This window comes from Siphateles boraxobius, unplaced genomic scaffold (genome assembly GCF_051911475.1).
Source record: "Siphateles boraxobius isolate OS27281-9 unplaced genomic scaffold, OSU_SipBor_1 55, whole genome shotgun sequence".
NCBI lineage: Eukaryota > Metazoa > Chordata > Actinopteri > Cypriniformes > Leuciscidae > Siphateles > Siphateles boraxobius.
Window position 1 is genome coordinate 1,351,621 of NW_027509181.1, and position 24,467 is coordinate 1,376,087.

The 24,467-nt window shown below is 38.1% G+C and overlaps 2 protein-coding genes across 3 annotated transcripts in view; both read right to left on the minus strand.

Moving 5' to 3' along the window:
* The window catches only part of LOC143714601 (uncharacterized), a 212,932-nt gene that overhangs the window by 47,882 nt on the left and 140,583 nt on the right, over nt 1-24,467 (minus strand). The window lies entirely within an intron of this gene.
* Nucleotides 1-24,467, minus strand: part of LOC143714603 (large ribosomal subunit protein eL19-like) — a 76,078-nt gene that overhangs the window by 34,712 nt on the left and 16,899 nt on the right. The window contains exons 1-2 of one of the 2 annotated variants that reach the window (XM_077205828.1): nt 24,039-24,151; nt 19,195-19,301 (exon numbers count right to left, since the gene is read on the minus strand). In XM_077205828.1, coding sequence (XP_077061943.1) covers nt 19,195-19,301; nt 24,039-24,043 — 112 coding nt within the window. In that variant the 5' untranslated portion in view covers nt 24,044-24,151. Of the gene's footprint in view, nt 1-19,194; nt 19,302-24,038; nt 24,152-24,467 lie in introns of those variants that run through there. The other variant, XM_077205829.1, reaches the window with a different exon arrangement.

Consider the following 24,467-nt stretch of genomic DNA (forward strand, 5'->3'; position numbering starts at 1 on the left):
TTAAACAAAGCTCAGCGAATACTATTCACACAAGCACGAGCAATATATCTTTATTATCATTTAAGTTTGTACTTTTAAAATATCTAATTCAAAACTAAAATAAATATTCTCTGTTTATGTAATCTATTAAAAAAGAGAGAGGTGTCAGCCGATCTCATTATCGTTCTCTTAGCTCATTATTCTGCTAATCTGACACGCCCACGGAGAGCGCGCGGTATTCAAACGCAAATGATCTAAGGCAACACATGCAAAGTGTCAACGCCCCTCATAAACGCGATAACACAACAAATGTAATCATCAGATTAATGTAGCCTACTATTTCTTCTTGCGAGGCTGTGTGAGGAATAATCCTGGGACATTTACCTCAGAACATGTACTGTTTTTTTTTTCATTTCGAGGAGCAACGGATCCATCTGATAAGTTTTTTTTTTTATTATTGTTCTAATCGCGATATCATAGTGTACACCGCAATGTACACTATCATAATGTACACCGCAAAAAGACTGTTTAAATATGAATCGCGTCTGTGTGTGAATGAATGAACTGAACAGTTTTTACCAAACCCTATTGCTATACTGAGATGAGTGAAAATCGACTGAAATATGTTGAAATAACGTTAAAATGTCTTTGTATTAGCAACGTATTAAACTGCAAATTAATATGTATGCCCTAATATAGGCTCATAAAAACAAAAAACGACATGCCTATGTTACAGACGAAATATGAAAGACAACATTTCGTCGACTAGTTTTGGATAGATTATTAACTGTTTACTGTAAACTAGACTACTGCCACATTGAATAAGCTTTTGTTCACCCATTTCTGCTCAAATGTTATATATTAGGCTATGTTTGTTTTGTCAAAAATAAAGTCATCAACTAGGATGCTATTATAGTCTTTGTTCCAATGTAGGCTTTATTCAAACTAATGAATCCTTAACTTTGAAATATGTATGATAAAATGTATACTTTAGTTTTCCAAAGAAATATGAAATATCCATCTGAGAAGTAAGTTTTTTTATTAGTGTTCTAATTGCGATATCAAAGTGTATGTAAACCGCAAAAAGACTGTTTAAATATGAATCGTGTCTGTGTGTGAATGAATGAACTGAACAGTTTTTACCAAACCCTATTGCTATACTGAGATGAGTGAAAATCGACTGAAATATGTTGAAATAACGTTAAAATGTCTTTGTATTAGCAACGTATTAAACTGCAAATTAATATTTATATGCCCTAATATAGGCTATCATAAAAACAACAAACGATATGCCTATGTTACAGAAGAAATATGAAAGAGAACATTTCGTTGACTAGTTTTTGGATAGATTATTAACTGTTTACTGTAGCCTAAACTATAGACTACTACCACATTGAATAAGCTTTTGTTCACCAATTTCTGCTCAAATGTTAAATATATTAGGCTATGTTTGTTTTGTCAAAAATAAAGTCATCAACTAGGATGCTATTATAGTGTTTGTTCCAATGTAGGCTTTATTCAAACTAATGAATCCTTAACTTTGAAATATGTATGATAAAATGTATACTTTAGTTTTTACAAAGAAATATTACACTTGAAATATTGTTATTTTAATTGTTGCTGTAATTGTAACCTTTTTAATAAAATAGCAAATAATATATTTACAAGGTAGATGTAAACAAAATCTTAAAAAGTCAATATAAGCCTTCTCTTCAAATTATTTGTATTGTGTTTTATTAGTGACAAATTTGGGGAGAGGATACATATCCAAAACTTTCTGAAAATACAGTATGAGAATTAACTACACAATTACTAGAAATGTTCACCTTGGATATTATACAATTTGCAAGCAAAAATATAAGTGGAAAAATACTATTTTTTTATAGATGTTTCCAACTGTGAACCAATTTTGTAGTATACATACACATTTCTTTTCTTGTGTCCTTGTATTCTTTCTTGTGGCTCAGTGACACACCTGTTAAAAGCTCATTATGCAGGCTCATTAAGCAGGTCTTTTGTCTTCACAGGTGTGAATCAGACCATTATACATGAGTCACGCCCATTTCGCATATTGCCTTTCCAAACAAAAAGTGTTTTACTAAATTTAAATCAATGTATTGTTTTATGTGAATGATTTGGAAGGATGATTTTCAGATCATTTTGAAGCAAAAATCCTAGGCGAGAACATCCATTAGTCAAAAGTCTTGTGGACACATATTTAGTATGTGTTTTGTGGCCTTATTTCAGAGACTTTAAGTTTTAGTTTTTTCAATAACCATGCATAAACAATATTCTCTCAAAAATACAAACATGTACGTACATCTTGCTAACATATTATGGTAGCCCTTTTTGTGCTATATAGAGTGAATTTACACCTTTGCCATTAACATGTTTATAAATATCTGAAAAAAGCACAAATGTTAGAGCATGTCAGAACACCTCCAGGACCCCAAAAACACATAGGACCCCAGAGGGTTAAGTATGAATGAGCATTTAACAAACTGTTTTGCAGAGCCAAACAGCGTTGTCATTTGTTTAGTTCCTTGCTACAACGTACAATGAACAATACGAACTAATACAGGAAAACACATCGACGAAAAATAAATCATACTTGCAGGGTTGTGGCCCGTAAACAACAGCTTCTGTTCTTAAAGTTGGAACTGCTCCATCTTTCAGGAAAAGCCGTTGTGCGAATCCTGCATTGAACTCGCGAAGATTGTGGAAGCTTTCCTCCGTAAAATGTGCAGCACAGAGAGCGTAATAATAATTGGGTAATAATGAGGGACCAAGTTAAAAAAAAATTAACCATTGATCCCTAACTCCCCCGACCCTAGGAAGGCTGAACAAAGTGGACCTGCAATCCAAATGAAAATCACAGCGTTTCGACGGCATTGCGACAACAACACTCCAGCCTACTATACCACAACAACTCTTCTCCAAAGCAATATAAAATGGCGTCGCCCCCCTTATTTAGTATACTCCGAGGAGGGGTTTATTGGGGTTAGTCATGTCAGCAACCCTGGAGGAACGTTGTGTAGTCCCTACCGGCCGTTTGCTGTAGTCCTTAGAAATTGATTTATTTAAAAGCAAATATCTACCTTTGCTTTGAACTTTGAGCGTTGTAACTTTGCGGATTTTGTTTATGATCAAACAGCAACATTACACTAGCTAAAGTTAGAAAAGTGAAATCATGTTTTACCACCGCTTTAAAGCCAATTATGTCACTCTTTCCAATGACGAAAAACAACATAGAAAACCGTTAATGATGTTTTGTCGTGGTTTTATGTTTCTCTTGAAGCAGGGTCAGATGTTATCTGGGGGTTGGAGGGCAAAATGCCAGCAGAATTAATATGCACCCGAAATTCAAGATGTGGTGGAAAAAAATGTCCCTAGTATGAGTTATTTTTACATTTATAACATTAAAAAATATTTCCAAAATATTGGCGCAATTGCAAAGTGTTAATGATTTTATACAACAGTTCAGTAAACAAAGACTGACTATTGTGGTGTGACATTTTAGACGTAATATTGTAAATATTCTCTGTTTTTTGCTCTATTTCTCCAATGACAATAGTTCCAAACAAGCCACAGAAAAAGAGTTGTACGTATCTGAACAAATCCGGGGTTTTTGTGATTCAGTCCCCTAGTTGCTTAGTTCCAGAATGAATCTGCCGCTTTGAACGAATCAGTTGAATTAATGCTTCAATGACTCGTTCATTAAGACGGTCAATTTTAATTTCATAATTAAAAATATATAATTTATTATTTTTTAGCATCTAATTTATTCTATATTAAAATGATTATATTTAAATCATTAATCTCATAAATTTATGGTGTTGTAATTGCAGTGTAAATGCATGGTAAGAAAAACATTTTTAGAACTTAAGTTAAAAAATGCCCCCAGAAATCAATTTAAAGGTTCAAATATTTGGCTATTAATAGGAAAGTTAATGTCTGCCGGTGATATTCCATAAAAAAAATATATTAGCAAAGTTAAACATATGACATTTACTATAAAACCAATATACTTAATGCATCACACTTGTGAATTTACATTCAAATGTTTTATCTTGTTGGCTCAATGTTGGACAACATGGTTAACGGCGTTGGAATGGAAACGGATGAGTATTGAGAGTACTTCACAAAAGACTAGTTCAGGTTCTGCAGATAGCAAAGTCATTGAACTCCAAGCTTGTGTCTGTGGCTGGAGCAAGGTGACAACGGTCAGGGGGTTGAAGATTCATCAAGGGAAAATGAAATGCTTGAGGGAGAAGGGACAAGGGCCTCGCATTGATCAGTACTTCTTACGAAGTCAGTCAAGTCAGTCGAATGAAATCCAGCGACAGGAAGCAAACCACAGTTTGCAGGATATCAGTACCCCTGTCATAGAGGAGATGAGGGTTTGCACAGTTAGTGATGAACACATTGATACTTGTGAACCCGGTCAGACTAACCAGCATAAGAGAGAAAAGAATATCAACGGGCATAGGCCTGGAGTTAGATGGCCAAGAGCTTGTGAGAAAACTGCATGGGACACGGTAAACACAGATCTATGCTTTGCATCCGAAAGATTAACTGGTACAGTTGAAAAGAAGCTGGATAAATTTGGGGACATCATTTACGCATATGGAAGTGAGAGGCTTGGTGTGGAAAAAAGGAAGGAAAAAGTACAAACTACTCCAGCTGTATCTAGACGGCAGCAGAAAATTGAAGGGTTAGTTAGAGAAAGGAGACAGCTGAGGAAGCAATGGAAAAAAGCAGAACAAAGTCAGAAGGAGGGACTCAATCTCTTACAAAGGGCCATAAAAGATAAGCTTGCAACATTACGCAGAGCTGAGCACCTACGGAAACGCTACAAAAAGAAGGAGCGTGCAAGGGATAATTTCTATAAAGACCCATTCAAATTCGTAAAGAAGTTATTCACCAGTGAGAAGAATGGCACTTTAAAAGCATCTAGGGTTGAGCTAGAGAGATATTTGGAGGAAACGCATACAGATGCAAAAAAGCATGAGCCTGTGTCAATTCCGTCAGATATCCCACCTATCAATCCACCAGAATACCAAATGGAGGTCTGTGCACCTAAGTGGAAAGAGATAGAGCAGGTTGTGAGAAAGGCAATGGCTTCATCATCTCCAGGGCCTAATGGAGTTCCGTACAGAGTGTACAAGAGTGCTTCAGGAGTTCTACGAATTCTGTGGAAATTGATAAAAGTGGCATGGGAAAAGCAGGTTGTACCTAGAGCATGGCGCCGAGCAGGTGGAGTCTTTATACCTAAAGAAAAAGATGCTACAAGCATCAGTCAGTTTCGTCCTATTTCACAGTTAAACGAAGGTAAGATTTTCTTCAGCATTATTGCGCAGAGATTGTCAACCTACCTATTAAAGAATGGCTTCATTGACACTTCAGTTCAAAAAGCGGGCATTCCAGGGTTCTCAGGATGCTTAGAACACATCAATGTTATCTGGCAACAAATTCAATCAGCTAAAAAGGAGAGGAAGGAGCTCCATGTGACATTCCTGGATTTGGCTAATGCATATGGTTCAGTGCCACATGAGCTTCTTTGGGCAGCATTTGATTTTTTTAGAGTACCAATGTCAATAACAAATTTAATGAAAGCCTATTTTGGAGATTTGCAATTTAGTTTCTCAACTACAAAATTCAGCACCGCATTGCAATGCTTAGAGGTTGGAATAATGGCAGGATGCACCATTTCTCCACTGGCTTTTACCATGGCAATGGAAGTAATCATTAGGGCATCAAGATGGGTAGTAGGCGGAGAGCGCTTGGCTTCTGGGATGCGACTACCACCAATCAGAGCATACATGGATGACATGACAACCATGACTACAACAGTAGCCTGCACTAATCGGTTATTGGGGAAGTTAACAGATAATATTGAATGGGCACGAATGTAATTTAAGCCCTCTAAATCAAGGAGCATCTTGATAGTTAAAGGAAAGGTACTAGTAGATAAAACATTCTTCATTAATGGTGAGGCAATACCAACAGTTTCTGAGAAGCCAGTGAAGAGTCTTGGGAGATGGTACGATGGGGATCTAAAGGACTCAGTTCGAGTGGGAGAAGTTAGACGACAAGCAGAGGAAGGGTTGAAGAGCATAAACAGCTGTACTCTACCAGGCAAACTAAAACTCTGGTGCTTTCAGTTTGGTCTACTGCCAAGGTTGCTGTGGCCACTGACTGTGTACGAGGTTTCTTTGACAACAGTCGATAAGCTGGAAGCGTTAATAAGTTCATACATCAGGAAATGGTTGGGAGTTCCATGCTGCCTCAGCAGAGTGGGACTTTATAGTAAAGGAGTATTGCAGCTGCCAGTCTCTGCTTTAACCGAGGAGTTTAAGTGTGCCAAGGTCAGACTGGAAATGACTTTAGCAGAGTCACACGACCGATGTGTAAGGGAGGCAGCCCCTGTGGTAAAAACTGGTAGAAAGTGGTCAGCAAAGAAATCTGTAGTAGAGGCAAAAGCTGACCTTCAAATTGTGGATATCGTGGGACAGGTACAGCATGGAAGAGGGGGTTTTGGGCTCAGTTTAGCTCCTCCTAAATGGCACAAGGCAGGCCCAGCTCAAAGGAGGAAGCTGGTAGTCAATGAGGTGCGAAAGCAGAAGGAGAGAATGAGATGTATAAAGGCCATTTCCCAGGCCAAGCAGGGAGAGTGGATGAGATGGGAGAGTGTGGAACAACGCAAAATGGGCTGGCAAGACCTTTGGTCAATGGAAGAGAGTAGGATCAGTTTCCTTATTAGGTCAACATATGATGTTCTCCCATCACAGCAGAAGCTAAACCTCTGGTAGGAGAGGATCCCTCTTGTCCTTTGTGTTCATCACCTGCCACATTAAGGCACATTTTGACAGGATGTAAGGTGGCTCTTAGCCAAGGTCGGTTTACTTGGCGCCATGACCAAGTATTGCGATGTTTGGCTTTAGCATTGGAAGGCAAGCGTAGTATGACCAATAAGTTGCCGCCTGTTCTAGCAAAACATTACACGCAGAAGACAATATTCCTCCGCCCAGGCGAGCAACCACCAAGAAAAGGTGCTAACACCAATTCTCGCCCAGGACAACTGGAAGCTGCTAGGGGCTGGAAGATGCTGGCTGATCTTGATCAACGGCTTATTTTTCCACCTGAGATTGCCACCACTAACCTACGACCAGATATTGTTTTGAGGGTCTGGATCAGCACGCATTGTTCAACTGATAGAGTTAACAGTGCCATGGGAGGATGCAGTAGATGAGGCATATGAGAGGAATCATATAAATCATCGGTATCCTCATCTGGCTACTGAAGCAGAACAGCGAGGATGGAGAGTCCAGGTTTATCCAGTGGAAGTGGGTTGTCGAGGTTTTGTGGCACACTCTACAACCGGCTCCTCAGAGACGTCGGATTCAGTGGCCAAGAGTTGCGTCGCGCAGTAAAGAACTTATCTGAAGCAGCAGAAAGGAGCAGCAACTGGCTGTGGTTGAGACAGAAAGATTCTAGCTGGCTGTGTACAGGCCGCCATGCTACGGTTTCGTAGAATTCTTGAAAACTTGAAGAGTCTGTTGGTTTATTTTTATAGGTTGTATAGTATTTACAGTCATTACGTTCCTGTGTATATTGCGTGAATGACGGGTGGTTGGGCAGATATTGTGTTTTGCGGTAGGTGGTATGCCATACGAAACCATAGCCACTGAAACTGCATATTAACGCACCAGTGGGGCTCGACAGCCTTAGTCAAACGGGTTGGCGCGTATGGTTGGGTTGCGGAGAGATTGTGGTTAGGTCTCAGCAGCAGGAGGGATGTAGAGTAGGGGTGGGCGATATAGCCTCAAAATTCTATCACGATATTTCAAGAATATTTGCGATAATGATATTTATGACGTTATAGAATTTTTTTTGTTGTTGTTGAAAATTTTCTTATTATGTTTATCTCGCCTAAATGTTTGCTCACTCATTGCGTTTTTACAATGTGGTAATTTTGTTGTTAAGAGTTTACACAACACAAGGATGCTTGATTTCAATCTTTGAATTAAATGTTAAATGTGTGTAGGTCTAACACCAGTATTCAGAAATACTACAGAAACATTATAAAGTAATCAAATGTAAAATAGCACATAGTCTTTTAGTTCTGTTTCCTGATTAAATTAAATACATAGGTTAATAATTCTCATTCATTACAATTAAAGCTATCTTTTGTTGTTTTGACGACAACATTAATGACAGACGCATAGCCTATGGCTGCTGTCACTTTTACAGCTAGTGCACGGATCCATTGCTGTTTTCATTATATTGTCTATCACACTGTCACATGCGTTTTATACATAACCGACTGTGTTTATGAGTATACTTACCAAGACCGGAAGTTTTACACAATTTTGCGTTTTTCCCCCCATTAAAGTGATATAATCCGAGAAAAATAACTTTAGTTTCTCGCGAGCTGTAGGCTACTCTATGTATGCACGCAGTGCAACTCTCTCAGAGATTGCGCGAGTAGCTTACTGGATAGTTTAAAACCACTTGAATGTTTAAACTGATAAGAATTAAGACCACTTGAAAATTATAAACTTTAGTTACGATGCACTGATGGCCCGATTGTGCAAGAGACCATTCAGTCATGTCCCGACTCCTAAACGCGCGCGAGAGAAGACGCGCGTCGGCAGCCCCGCTGAACACTCAAGCTGTTTGTGAAATTGCTAAATCATCATCGGAGGCTGACAGGCTGCTCTCGCGCTCAGACAGGTGTTGTTGTTGTGCGTGCTAGGGAACGTAAATGCGCCATACGTCATTGCGTCGCTATATCATTGATATCGCGATATGGCACTTTTTTATCATGTAAAAATGTATACCGGTATTATCGTGGACGGTATGATATGGCACACCCCTAATGTAGAGGTCAGTAAGCTGGGCTGAGTTGAGTGGGGGACGGAGGGGGGTGACTATGGGCCGCCAGAGTCACTGTCGAGCCCTCTTGAGGTGTCGTGGGCTAGTCGACGAAACACTGAGGACGGAAGGTGCCCACTTGAAGACCCTAGAGATGTCCCCTACTCAGCTCAATCCAGACGGTTGTCATGGGGGGACCGCACTGTGGTTGCAGCCGTTGTGTGTGCTGACGCGTGTTAACACTAGACAGAAGGAGATTTACATCACTATATGGAAAGAAGCTTAAATGGATGGAGAAGCATAGGTTACTGTAAAGCTATGTCTTAGTTGGTGCTTATCTTGGCGAAAGCCGAGTACAAATCAGCATGAAGTTTTAACATCTACTCTCGTGTAATGGAAATCATCTTCAACATTTTTCGTATAATTGTAATCGTATAATAATAATAATTCCAAATTTTGATTATCATAAATACATGCTATAATAAATTATATGAATATATTATTAATATTATAATTTAAATGTATAAGAAAGGTAATCATTTCTGAGGGAGATTAAATAAGGTTGAGGCCAATATACATTTACATTTATTCATTTAGCTGACACTTTTATCCAAAGCGACTTACAATTGCTATGTATGTCAGAGGTCGCACGCCTCTGGAGCAACTTTAAGGGGTTAAGTGTCTTGCTCAGGGACACATTGGTGTCAGTGGATTCGAACCCAGGTCTCTCACACCAAAGACACGTGTCTTATCCACTGCGCCATCACCACCCAATATAAACTACTTTTTTTCTGTTTGGTATTGTAACTTGACCCTTAGCAGGACTGTTTTATTACTGTGTGTACTGCAGGGGTGATAGTAGAAAAAAATCCTGAGCCTGAACTTTTTTCCCTGGGACAGATGCGTAAGGGCGAGTTTATCCTCCGCTAATTTATGACACAAAGTGATGAGCGATTGTTCTTCTAGACTTCTTATATTGTTGTCATATATTTTTGTCATTATTTTTTGAGAATGCAAGACACACACAAACACATGCCTATCTTCATAATTCTTGACTTCTAAAGTGTTTTGAATTCGACCCAAATCCTAAATTTCACTTGCACTGCAATGTATTTTTTTTCATGATTAATATTGCATTGCAAAATAATGTGTGCTGGTCAACTAGTCTAAAATTAAGAAACCCCTAGAAAACAGTAAAAAAACAATTGTACATTTAAGATAGTTCTACTTAATTTGTTATTCCAATATCCAAATATGATAGCCTACTTGACAAAAAAGAAAAGAAAAAAGGGCTTTTATTTGAGCCGTGCCGTCTTTGCATTTGAACATTGCACATTTTAAACAGGACACGCATTAGCTGAATAAACGTTAGCCAATACAAACATAATTATAGAAAATAGTTGACAATGAATAGACAGGAGTCCTGTCACAGGACCAATAATAGCAAAACGAATCACTTATTCTAAAAAGAATATCAAGTAGCCTATATGTTAGAAGAATCTGACATTGGGCTGTGTTAATAGTAAAACGTCCGTCATTTAACGAATTTTAAAAACACGGGATGGATAATAAAAAATGCTTTCTGGGATTTTGACAGGAAAAAACCCACAACCAAGAACAAAACAGTTCGTCAATTTTCATTTTACAATTATCATCTCTCTCTGTGCGCGCGGTCTGTGTTTGTGAGAGAGAGAGCTCGCGCAGCACTGATACAACGGTTTCTTATCCACAAGTAACGCGCTAGTTTTCATACAAAATTATTATGTAACATAATTAGGTACTTTATTATAACACAATAACGTAACACATGCAGGCTACGTTTCTCAACACTGAGAATGAATAAATAAACGCCTGTTTGCAGACTGTTATCAGTAAATTAATCCACAAATCACAGTACTTTCATACTCAGTAAGCCATAGCGATTTTAATTTTATTTAGATTTATTGTTCATCAATACTTAAGCTTTTTATAATTTGCATGGCTGTATGATGTTTTCATCTTATCTGAGTGACATGAATGACGGAGTATTTTAAGATAACCCTTGCGATTGCGACCACTCCGTGTGATAATAGAATCCAGATTAAGTTAACTCAATACAATACTTCAACTTTCCACATCCACCCCAGCCCGTTCACCTTCAGGAGTCAGAAGTACCGTGACTACTGTAGCCTACTGTCCTCGCTCATGAACTCAGTCAAAGGCGGCCGCGGGAGCGGAAGCGGGATCGAGCGGGATTCTTTATTGCTGTCTCTTTTTAATGATAGGCCTTACGCATCTGTCAATCATACCCGCTTGCTATTTGGGGAATGAACCCAGCGCTATGATTGGTCGAACTCCGCTTCTTTTGCTGTTGGTTTTTTTTTTTTTTTTGCAGACACGTCTGTACGCCGGAAATCCGGCGTGGCGCCGGAGCGCTATCAGGCCTGGTACTGTGACTTAGACTTGCTTGAGACTTGATGGTAGGGACTTGAGACTTACTTGTGACTTGAACATGTGTGACTTACTCCCACCTCTGCTTTTAATGGTGTTTGGCCAAACCAAATGTCTGACACTTACTGCACGATAACTACATGACAGCTGACGCAAAATAAAAGATCGGGCTCAAGATAGCCGACACAGATCAGATTGAAACAAAGACAACAAAAAAATTAAGAGATAGGCTCGGGACATTCCAATACATTAGGCTTCAAAAAAAATTTCTACAGGTAATTCTTTTTAAAAGGGTAATTAATTAAATAGATTTACTACATAATAGAAATTAATGCATCAACATAAGACAGACTGTAGGATTACACATTTTATTTAAATGTTTAATTTAGATTTCCAATACAATAGTATTTTATATTGAGAAAGTTTATAAATGATGAGACCAGGAAATCTCTGCAAACGGTAGAGGTTCCCAGCATCATATTCCTGACTGTCCCATCTCAGTACGAGAAGGCTAGGCCTTTCCTGTTCTCGTGTCTCACCGGGTGAAACTCATGCTGAGCAAGTTTGAACCCCTGCTATTTTATTACTGAGACCGTTTGTCTTGGAGTTCTCATCTCAGTACAAGAAGTCTATGCCTTTCCTGTTCTCATGTCTCATGCTGAGCAGGTTCCAAATCTGTATACCTTATTTACATTTGCTTTGTTTCAGAGAAGTCTCCACCTATATGTAATCCCTCCCCCTTGAAATGTATATAAACTACAATGTAAAGTTCCCTTAGTGAGAAGATGTTGGAATGAATGCCGCTACCGACAAGCAATAAAGAACTTCTGCTTGGAAAACTTCCACCGTCTCCTGGTCTGAGCTTCTAACTTTTCTACAAAGAAAAAGATCACTACAGACGGACAAATCAATAGGGTTGGGAATCATAAGAAATTTTCCAGTTCCGCCAAACGATTCCGGTTCCCATTCAATAAAAATGATTAAAACTACTAACATTTTAACTAACAATTATGCTTTTTGTGTTTATTTCTTATACTTGTCAAATGAGTTTAACAGTCTATTAGCAGTCATGACCAGTCTGGTAATGTCAACAAATTCAACATTATTTAGCAATTTTTGCCAAATTAATAATTTTTCTGAAGGAAAATAAACATTTCTGCATTGTCTAGGATAATTTGGGACCTCTCCTAGCTTATTGTATCTCCAGCAGTGGAGAATATGCTCTAAGAAGGGCAGAATATGCTTGAACACACATGTAAGATGTGTGTAGAACAGAATATTTTTAAAGGGGTGGTTTACTGCTTTTTTCTTTGCATGATTGTGGTTATGGGGTGCAATATAACATGAATCTAGCTTATTTTTTAAAGCCTTATTTTTCATAAATTTCACCTTTATTGTAAGCCGCTTTCTCCTCTGTCATTTGAACGACCAGTTGACTTCGTGATTCTATGAAACCACTCCCTCAGAAACAGGAAATGGGCTTCAGATTGTTTAGTTGGGCCGGTGTGTTGCAATTGCCTAAACTGCGTAGCGCACATTGTCCGTAAACTTCACGCCCATTACCTTTACGGGCGAAAGTTGCATGTACTCCGATCAAATGTAAATAATGGTGTCAATACTGCCGTATCAGTTTGAGCCAGAATCAGACCCAGAAAGCGGAATCGAAGAGAGTCAAGCAGAACCTCCCCAAACACGGCTCTTACAAAACGTTTCTGAATGGTACATTTCTGTATTATTATTATTCTATTCTACTATTATTATATAATAATTTCGATACGCTGTTACTTGAAAATGCTACTGCTGCTTGTTAGCTTTTGAGATACGGTTTTCTCCTGATTAAATATTTAATATAACTGAACAAATGACTGAGTAATACCGTTTTTTAAAGTTGTTGTTTTATCGATATAATGAACAACCTAGGGCTGCAACAACTAATCGATAAAATCGATTATAATCGATTATGAAAATCGTTGTCGACGAATGTCATTATCGATTAGTTGGTCTGCTTACGTCACGGGGAGCGTTTACTGGTACGCACACACACGCAAGGTCTCTCTCCCTCAGGCGCTCTGCCGAGCGCGCGCGCTACACGGTTTGGAGCAGTCTCTTCTGTCTCGCATGCGCGCTCTTGCTTGCGCGCTCTAGATTTCGGGAGTTTGAACTAATTCGCGGGCATCAGGGAGCCGCAATCAATATGCGGGAGACTCCCGGGACTTCCGGGATGTCTGTATTTTGTCTCGAGCATCAGGTTGTGCAATCAGTTCGCTCGCAACGTAAGTGATGGATTAAAATAGCGCTACCGCAGAAATAGGTTAAATTAAAACGGTGTTTACAAAGTGAAGCATTAAATACAAAGGCAGTTAATAACAGCAGCAGTAAAATATTATTTTTTAGTCACTGTACTCAGTGGTTTTCAGCGAATGCTTGTGCACTAATGCATAATTTCTCCTGTCCTTTACTCAAGCCTGTTAGCTTGCTGGGTAACGTTGCCTCCATTCCGTTCTCTTTTTATAGCATTTGTCTACTAAGTTTTAATTGTTTTTCAAACGCGATCTACTGCGGCTCTACATTCACACAATTGTTTTCAGTCTTTCTATATTTATTTAATCAATTTATCCTTATATTATATTCTTTTATATATTATATATATAATATATATTATATTCTTTATCCTTATATTCCTTATATATAATTAATTTTAAATAAAAATTAAATGAATTATATATTTTAGATGTTTTTAGTTTGTTTTTAGTTCAGATATTCACATCTGAACAACATGTCTGTGTAAATTTGTTTTAACAAAAATTGTGTTAAAACATAATATGTTGGATATCATTTTTTTAACAATAATCATGTTTGTCAACTTGCCATCAGCAATTATCATTAAAAACAATGCAAATATTGATATTAGTAAAACTCAATGTGTGGCTTTTGCACTTTTTAAAGTACACTTTTACACATAAATACCCTGATTTACGGTTTTATTTAGTTATAATAAAAAAAATAATCTAATTTAATTTCTATCCGATTAATCGATTAATCGAAAAAATAATCGTCCGATTAATCGATTATCAAAATAATCGTTAGTTGCAGCCCTAGAACAACCGTTTATCTATTCACAAAACTTAGTTTACTCTGTGTATCGTTTTCTTTAGGTGTACATGTGGCAACCGTGTTAAAATGCCAACAGAACGGGAAAACATTTGTTGCGAAGAAATACAAAAGGTATTGTAAAAATATATAGTCCTATATATTTTAAAGCTTTGTGTTGTCCTTTTGTCATAAGCTGTAATAGCATCGAACTAACTGGCTACTATAAACCAACAGCTTTGGCATTGGTTTACGTTCTTGATCAAATCGAAAAATTACGTCAAAGTATACATGGAAAATACATTTACAAAATTAGTACATAATTACAAATTCAGGACCAAATTGTTAGTACGCGTTTGCATAGACACACGAAATAGCATAACTAGGTGGCTATTAAAGCCAGCGCTGGCATTTGTTTACGTCCTTGATAAAACTAAAACATTACTACAATTATACATGCAAATACATTTAAAATTATTAAGTCTTACTTACAGGTTGTGGCCCAACAACTGCTGCCTCTGGTTTTAAAGTTGGAAATGCTTCATGCTTTAGTAACAGTTTGTTGTTGAATCCGGCATTGAATTTGTGGAGATTCTGGAAGCTGTCTTACGTAAAATGCGCAGCACAGAGAGCTAAATTACGATTGTAATTTTCTGGAACATAATCAAACATAAATTGTAGCCATTGTTGACGAACTACAGCGTCCGTAGAGCCCGAACACAGAAGACCTGACAGCTGGGTGAAAATAACACACTTTCGACGGCATGGCTACTGCTCTCCACTATAACTCTTCCTCTTCGACAAAGCCGCAGAAATATGGCCATGCCCCCTTTTTTGCATATTCCGGAGGGAGGGTTGATGTAAATGTATGGGTTAGTTACGTATAAAATCCGGGAAGTATCTCTTGGTAGTCCCATTCGAGTCGTTTTTGTAGGCATTAAACTTCCTGATTTTTAAAAGACGATATCTCTGCTTACGTTGAACTTTACTGTTCATGCACCAACAGCAACATTACACACGATTTAAAATGAAAAAAGTGAAATCGCAATCAACCACCCCTTTAAAATCGGTTTGAATGATTGATTAATAAAGACTTCACTTGTTTCATTACTGGATGAATCAGCGCTCTAGCGGTTAAAAAACAGAACTGCATGCATCTTGTGGAAGAACACTGTAGCCGGAGCTACTTCTCTCTGTTTGTGTCTTTGACGCGGGGGAGTCGCGCAGGCACTGGGATACACCCCAGCCGACCCGGCCGGTGTAAAGTACTCAGAGTATAAACGCTTATTACTGGCTTACCGTGGTGATTCAGGATAAGACAAAAACACGGTTTGAAAAAAGGCATTCATGAGTACTCGCTCATTGTATACATTTTGTAAATTCTGAATACAAAAAGGTTATGACTGCAGCTTTAACAAGAGTCACCTTTATGAATGTTTCGAAGCATCAGATGTAATCGATACACTCGTTATTTGAAGGCAGCGACTTTCAAAAGGTGATTTACTCTGTTTTGGTTGCTACCATACTGCCCTACAAAGGCAAAAGACCTTAACTCGCTAGAGTGTGGAACTGAGAAAAAAGACTATAAAGATTTTTGACACTGAAAATCGGGCAATTAGATGTTTAAGTAATGAAAATTATCTACATAAAAAAATCTTGAGCTCAAACTTGACTTTTGACCTCTATTTTAAAGTTACTGTACTCTGCCTTTGTATTGTCAGCAAAAAGTGAGAAGTCATGCCAAGGAAAAAGGCAGTAACTTCCACATTATCAATATTTGGTTGCTGATCACCATTAACAAAATCATTATAACAACACCTGTATAAAATCTAGTGATCATGGCATTTATTTTGTATGATTTACAATTATAGCCATCTACTTATTGCTATCCTGTGCTTTGGTTGCATTCTGGTTGCCCTATATTAATAGCCTACATTAGACATGACATGATTGAGTATTTTCAAGTAGTACCACGTGGCATAAGACTTGCTAAATATGCGTTCAAAATGATCACGATAAAATAGATCCTCGCGCACATTCGACCCGGAGACTGGTTTATAGCGGTGGATATGAAAGACGCATACTTTCACAGGCACATACCGAGATTCGTGTTCGAAGGTGTCGATGATTGTTTCAACCAGGTCCGGTATCCGAACTGTGTGAGGCTTTAGTTCTTTGTTTTATTCACCTGCCATGGCATGTGTAACATTTTTCTGTCATCTCTGCATATATCCTTCACGATCGTTATCGCACATTTGTCAATGGAGCAGGTCCAGACCATACTTAATGTTCTGACCGCATTAGTGCAGGACAAAGCTCTGAGGACATCAGAAGACAGGGACTGATGGCAGCTGTACACAGCTCTACACAGGCTACATCGTAATTTAAATTTTAATGGAGAGTAAAACAAAGGCAGACCACCGTATAATCTGGTAGGTAGCATTATTTGATAGAACGCCGGCACCGTAACTTCATATTGACGTGCGGCTAAACAAAGGCAGAGTACCGTAACTCAAGCGTGAGCGTTCCAAAACAAAGCCAAAGAGCGGTAACTGGTGTTACGGTGTTCTGCCTTGGTTTCTCATGGGATTTTGGAAGACAACCCATTATTTTCTCGAAAAAACAACAGATTTGACTCAAGCTACTTATCCATAGGCCTGTCACGATAACAAATTTTGCTGGACGATAAATTGTCCAAGAAATTATTGTGATAAACGATAATATTGATAATAAACGATAATATTGTCGTTCTGAGACCATTTTCATCTAAAATAATGATAATGGCATAATAATGCAGGTACACCTTTTCAAAGATCAATAAACTTTTATTTCTAAAGACTATTTAAATGAGCAAAACAACCAAAAACAATAAAAGCAATGGACTCTGTCTCTGTTAACAAAAAATGCACTTACCAATGTGTGACTTCCGTTCACACTGAGAATCATATGCATCATGTACCTACTGTGTGAGCATGCATCTCATATGAGTATGTGCACTAGTTTGTGTGTGTGTGCTTGCGTCTCAAATGAGTATGTGCGCGGAGAGTTTGTGTGTGCTCCGTCTCATTGAGTTTGTGCGCGAGTTTGTGTGTGTGTGTGCGCGCGCGCTCGCGTCTCATATGAGTGTGCGCGAGTTTGTGTGTGTGCGCGCATAGACATCATATGATGTCTATGTGTGCGCACGTCTCATATGTGCGTGGAGAGTTTTTGTGCGCACGCGTGTCTCATATGATGTGCGTGGAGAGTGTGTGTGTGCGCGCATCTCGTTCTCGTGTGTGTAGAGTTTGCGTGTATGTGCGTGAGCGACTTTAGGTGTGTCGTTGTGCATTTCATATGTATTTGTTTGAGCATTCAGCTGTGTACAGGTATGTTTGACTACTTAATATATGTGTATGCAAGACAAGTGTTTCATATGTGCGTGAATGAAGTTTGATTTAAGCCATAGACGGCTCATATGAGGGTGAAAGAGCGCGCGCGCGCGTGTGAGAGATGTACGCGCTACGGCGCTGCAATCAAATACGATTGTAAATAGGCTCAGTAAAAAAAAACATTCGAAAATCAATGTGTGACGGTCAGCGTTGATATTGTCATCCAGTCTCTTTGGTAGAGAGAGAGAGAGAGAGAGAGAGAGAGAGAGAGAGAGAGAGAGAGAGACGAGGAAAACAAAACAAGCATGCAAATGGAAATTATCGCGGCCGGAAAAATTATCGAGCTCATTTTTTTTTATCGTGCGATTAATTGATTTATTGATTATCGCGACAGGCCTACTTATCCACATGATAAAGGAGGTCTTGAATGTGCCAAAAATATAAATAACTCATTTTTGACCAAAAACGAAGTTACAGTCTTTTGCCTTTGCACGGCAGCATAGACATCAGTGTTTATACTCTATAAACTTTTATCTCAGTAATTCTGTGATCATGTTAATATTTGTAACACAGAAATATCGATACTGTGTGGTTGAAAAGACTGTGAAAGTAAAGCGGTTACAAATACATTGAGAACTGCTCTCTCTGGGTCAACTACAGCACAAACAGATTTGAATGTTACAGTGTGAAGTTTTTTCATGTTGGAATAAGATCGCATGAGTGTTTGAATCAAGATTGAGATCTTTTAAAGATTAATCGTGCAGCTCTACGGTCTAACACTCTCTCTCTCTCTCTCTGCATTGATATCTGACGCAAAATGTATTTGAGTAGCGCGAGAGCTTTTCAGTGCATTCACTACTATATTAATATGAGGTGAGACGTCGCTTTAAAGGATAAGCTCCTAGCACTTCACCCACAAAAACACTAAAGGTTCTGGATAAGAACTGATTCTCGGTTCCCAACCCTACAAATCAACGCCTACAAATTCATCGCCTCTTTCAACCGCTCACAAGCAGAACAAACAACAACAGAATCACTGGACTAAAAATAACATTACAAACTAAAAAAAAAAAAAAACTTCAGCACACCACGTACAAACTTGGAATGACATTTGTAAAGGTGGAGAAGGGAAATTAAGGTTCCTTGGTTACACTTTCACTTTGGAAAATGTCACAAATTACTTTATAAACATTTTTATGCAAATTATTTAAATGTGACATTTATAACATCCTGATAAATGTTTACTTATACCTTTTATTAGTGTTGAACATTACATTGCATTTTTAGCATAAATGTTCTGATAAACATCTTTTGTGTTCCCCAGAAAAAGTCATGATGCTTTAAAAATGAGGACATGTGACAATTTATTTTATTGGCTTATCATAAGCAATGGTAAATGTTTCTTGATGCATTTGTAACCTGACATGAAATAAATAAACAAAAATCTTACGGGAATTGGCATTTGCAATCTCATTGGTTTCATTGGGGTCCAGCCAGACCTTCTTCTTGCCACAGCGCAATACACTGGATGCCAAGCGCTTCTGCAGTCTGAGCATGCTGAAAGATAAATTAAAATTATTATTATTATGACAATTCTAAACATCTCAAATAAAGAATGAGCATAAATTATTAAAAATCAACTAATTGTAAGCAGATGTATCGAATTGTGTTTAACGACACATTAAAGAGCCACAAAACGATATTTATTTTTTAAATTTCTCAACAAAAAAACAACAACCATATTTAAAGGCCATGTTGCAGGTTAAACACCACTGTCGATTAATGGGTACATAAATCACTCAAGATATGTATATCATTTTTAAAATGTCTCAAAAACGATCTTAACGATCAGTTTTTTACGTTTTTGGTATTAACGTTTTTTTTACACAATTCGGTGATGACGTCACGTTGGGGAGAAGCGGAGGAAAGGTAGCCTCAGCCTAGTATTACAACTATGGCGACTGACTGGGATGAGGAAGCGGTGGCAATAGCCAACATGTATGATGGCCCGCAGCCGTATGATGGCCCGCAGCCGTATAATTTCGAACCTGCCAGACGTGAGAGGGCAAATGAGGAATTGCCAAGAACTGATGGCCGTCAAAGCCAATTAAAACGCATGGTCCGAGGAGAATGAGTGGAGAGTTGGTGAAGTGTCCTGGTGAGTCGCTATCATTTAGCAACGCAGCAATGAGCACTGGAGCTAGTCTACGAGCAGCAGTGCACAATAACGGCACTTTTTTTTTTTTTTTTTACTGTCATTGAATAGCACCGAGTGAAAAATCTTTTTATCTAGTGGCAGTGATCATGACGTTAGTTCAGATAAGTACCGGTAACCTTTGTCATATTGTCGTAGAGAACTGGTAAACTTTGTCTTTGTCATCTAGAAATAGAAAGCATCATGCTAGCTATATGGGTGTTTCTAAGCGTTTATCTCTTCCTCCGGTGAAAATGTTGTTGCAAACGTAGCCGCCACGTTTCTGTCGCTGTGTTTGGCAGGTGCTTGTGTGGGCGGTATAGAGAGAGATAGGCAGACAGCCAGATAGCATAACGTTAGCATAGATAGAAATATATAGTAGGTAGATTAACAACGTAGAGTTGGTCGCACATCAGAGGCGCCCGCGCCATTGGATGTGCAGTTGCCGCATATACTAGCCTATCTATCTATATATATCTGTCTGTCTGTCTATCTATATCTAGTCTATCTATCTATCTATGTATTTATCTATAATCTGCGCTATCTGAATACTCTCGTCTACTACTCGTCTCTCTAGTCACTCTCAATGCGGGCTTTGGTAAATTCTATCCCCAAGGTGACGTAATGCAATGCATTGTGGGGGAAAGGAGAATCGTTGCAAACCGCTGTAAGATAGTACCTACTTTTTCGTATTATATTCCGTTTTGTGATACCCAACAACATAAAATACAATGGATAACAGTTTAAATGTTTATTACCAACAAGCAAATTGCACAAATTCGTTGAAAAATTAACCCTGCAACACGGCCTTTAAGTGTAGACTTTGTTTCATATCAAAAGTAACTTGCTCTGTCCTGTCTGTCAGCGTCCTCTCTGCTCCACGATGCATTTCTCACTGTGTGAGAACATGTGTGGCGTGAGAGGCGTGGCTTGTCAGACATAGCAACAGTAACTAGAGGGGGCGGGTCATTCCAAACGGTCAATAAAAGGATAACTATAATTATTGCAATATATTTCCTTGATAAATCGATATCAAGAGTTAGAATGCGCAATTTACTTTACTTCCTGAACAAGCGCACACACACGAGTATATATATATATATATATATATACACACACACACACTCACCTAAAGGATTATTAGGAACACCATACTATTGTTCTTGAGAAATGTTGGCCCATATTGATAGGACAGCATCTTGCAGTTGATGGATATTTGTGTGATGCACATTCAGGGCACGAAGCTCCCGTTCCACCACATCCCAAAGATGCTCTATTGGGTTGAAATCTGGTGACTGTGGGGGCCATTTTAATACAGTGAACTCATTGTCATGTTCAAGAAGCCAATTTGAAATGATTCGAGCTTTGTGACATGGTGCATTATCCTGCTGGAAGTAGCCATCAGAGGATGGGTGCATGGTGGCCATAAAGGGTATTGACATGGTCAGAAACAATGCTCAGGTAGGCCATGGCATTTAAACGATGCCCAATTGGCACTAAGGGGCCTAAAGTATGCCAAGAAAACATCCCCCACACCATTACACCACCACCACCACCAGCCTGCACAGTGGTAACAAGGCATGATGGATCCATGTTCTCATTCTGTTTACACCAAATTCTGACTCTACTATCTGAATGTCTCAATAGAAATCGAGACTCATCAGACCAGCCAAAATTTTCCCAGTCTTCAACTGTCCAATTTTGGTGAGCTCTTGCAAATTGTAGCCTCTTTTTCCTATTTGTAGTGGAGATGAGTGGTACCCGGTGGGGTCTTCTGCTGTTGTAGCCCATTCGCCTCAAGGTTGTGTGTGTTGTGACCTCACAAATGCTTTGCTGCATACCTCGGTTGTAACGAGTGGTTACTTCAGTCAAAGATGCTCTTCTATCAGCTTGAATCAGTCGGCCTATTCTCCTCTGACCTCTAGCATCAACAAGGCATTTTCGCCCACAGGACTGCCGCATACTGGATGTTTTTCCCTTTTCACACCATTCTTTGTAAACCCTTCGAAATGGTTGTGCATGAAAATCCCAGTAACTGAGCAGATTGTGAAATACTCAGACCGGCCCGTCTGGCACCAACAACCATGCCACACTCAAAATTGCTTAAATCACCTTTCTTTCCCATTCTGACATTCAGTTTGGAGTTCAGGAGATTGTCTTGACCAGGACCACACCCCTAAATGCATTGTAAGCAACTGCCATGTGATTGGTTGATTAGATAATTGCATTAATGAGAAATTGAACAGGTGTTCCTATTAATCCTTTAGGTGAGTGTATATATAAATAAATGTTTAATACGGCTTCAATTTTTTCCCCTGTACATTAGAATGTGTCCCGTTTAATTTTATATTTTTCTAAACAAAAAATAATGACCATTATACATTTTTTACCATGATTTACAGAAGACCCACTAAAATGTCATTCAGTGTAATTATTTATGTATCAAAAAATCTTATTAGGCAAAGGCTATTTAAAACAAGAATCATTTGGTGACATAAGCTATTAAGACTATTTAAGGATTACAGTGCAGCCCCAAATATTAATCAATTCTAATTTTTAAATCTTTATACTTCGCTAATATCCTTCAAACCACTAGGTTTTACTCATTTGTCAGAAGTTTTTGTAAGGAAGTGAAAATCATTAAAAATTTTATATGATCACATATACTTTTATACATTCTAATAATTACAGGTCATAAAAAGTTGGTTTCATTTTTACATAAAAATATCCGTTACTCTGAATGATATTAACAAAAACCAGCATAGAAGGCCTTGCTGGCCGTGACGGGCCACCACTGACTATAAAGATAATAAAGACTTAGCCTAGTTCAAAAAAAAATTGTTATCTATAGTAAAAAAAACAAAAAAACATTCTAAACATAAAAAAGAAGAGCAGAGTCCACACCACCAACTATAAGGGCACAGAGAAACAATATCGTGGAATCACTTTGATCGTTTGTTTGTTTTTGTTTTTTTCCAGCAACAAACATTGACAGCCAATCAGAATCCATTCCGCTTTAAAGAGCTTAAGCAACTCAGGTTCTGTTCAGGGCCAGTTTACTTCAGATTATTCAACGAATGTTTGCCGATGAGGCTCCAGTGAGCGTGACAAGATTGCGCACAATATTATATATTATAGTTATATAAAGCCCTTTTAAAGGGGCTTTTTTTTATATAAAGCCCTTTTTAAGGTAATGTTCATTTTATTCTAAAATATAGCTATATTTCTATGCTATAGGTCTATAATAAAATACATATATGATATATCTTACTTTTCTATAATAAAAGACATATATGATATATCTTACCTTTCAAGCAATGTGGAAGCAAAATGACTAAACAAAAAATTAACTTACACAGCCATGTTAACTGTATGTAGTTTATGTATGGTTGCCGGAGTGCTGGATGATTACTGACATTTAACGTTAGCATGTTAAATTATATTATAGTAAGGAAATTAGGCGAACATCCTGGGAACATTAGGACAAAGTTGCTGAAATTTAAGGGGACTTTATGCAAACCTAAAAAGAACATTCCATTTACGTATTCCAAAACTTTTCTTATTAACCACAATCAAGCCTTCAAAATACGTTCTGGTAACGTAAACAATTGGGTTTTAAGTAAATAACTGACATGCGAACACCAGTTAATTACCCGCGTATATTATAACAGTACCAGTAATAACACGTTACTTCCGCCTGTAAAATTATTACTATATTCACTTATCTTACACAGTACTAGGTAACGTTAACATACTTCTAAATACATCTCTCTTTTTTTGCACCATATAAAGTTAGGTTAAACAGCGGGAACAAATCCTACTATTGTAGGCAAAGTCAAAACATTTATTTAGAAATGTATTTATTAACTTTAAAAGGCCAGATGTGTTGATAATGGAGTTTAGTCAACGAGACAACGTGGAACACTAAGCGACCAGCGGCCTTCAGCTTTTAAAGCTCATTACAAAGCCAGAACTCGTGAACTTGGGATGAAGTCCATAAGACAATGCCTTCACTTCAACATTTAGTCAAAACATCAGCGAATAACATCATATTTCGGGGGCTTTGGTTATATCTCCATCAGTAGGCCTAGAAATCTTACCTCATTGTGGTGGATCGCTGAGAGAAAAGAACGATCGCTGAGAGCACTATAGTATACCATTATAAAGGAAGGGTATTTCACCTAAATCATCAGCGTTCATACTTCATTAAATATACATTTTTGCGCAAAGGAATAATAAATTATGTTACACAATGCTTGCATTCACATTTAATCTGGATATTATAGTGCAAGCCTTAACTGTTATTCATTAAGCTAGACGTGAGGAGGAATAACAGACACCTTTTTCAATTAAAATGGTACATCCCAAAAAAGTACAGCGGACGTCGTGACGTAAGCTCGTTTTGCGTCACATGTGTTAGGAGGTCAGAGATGAGAAGGGTATTCCCTTTCTTTTTCTCAAAAACAAGAATGCAAAGAACGGACTTGTGTTCTTGGGGAGAACGCTCTTGCTAGTTGTTCTTGGAAGAA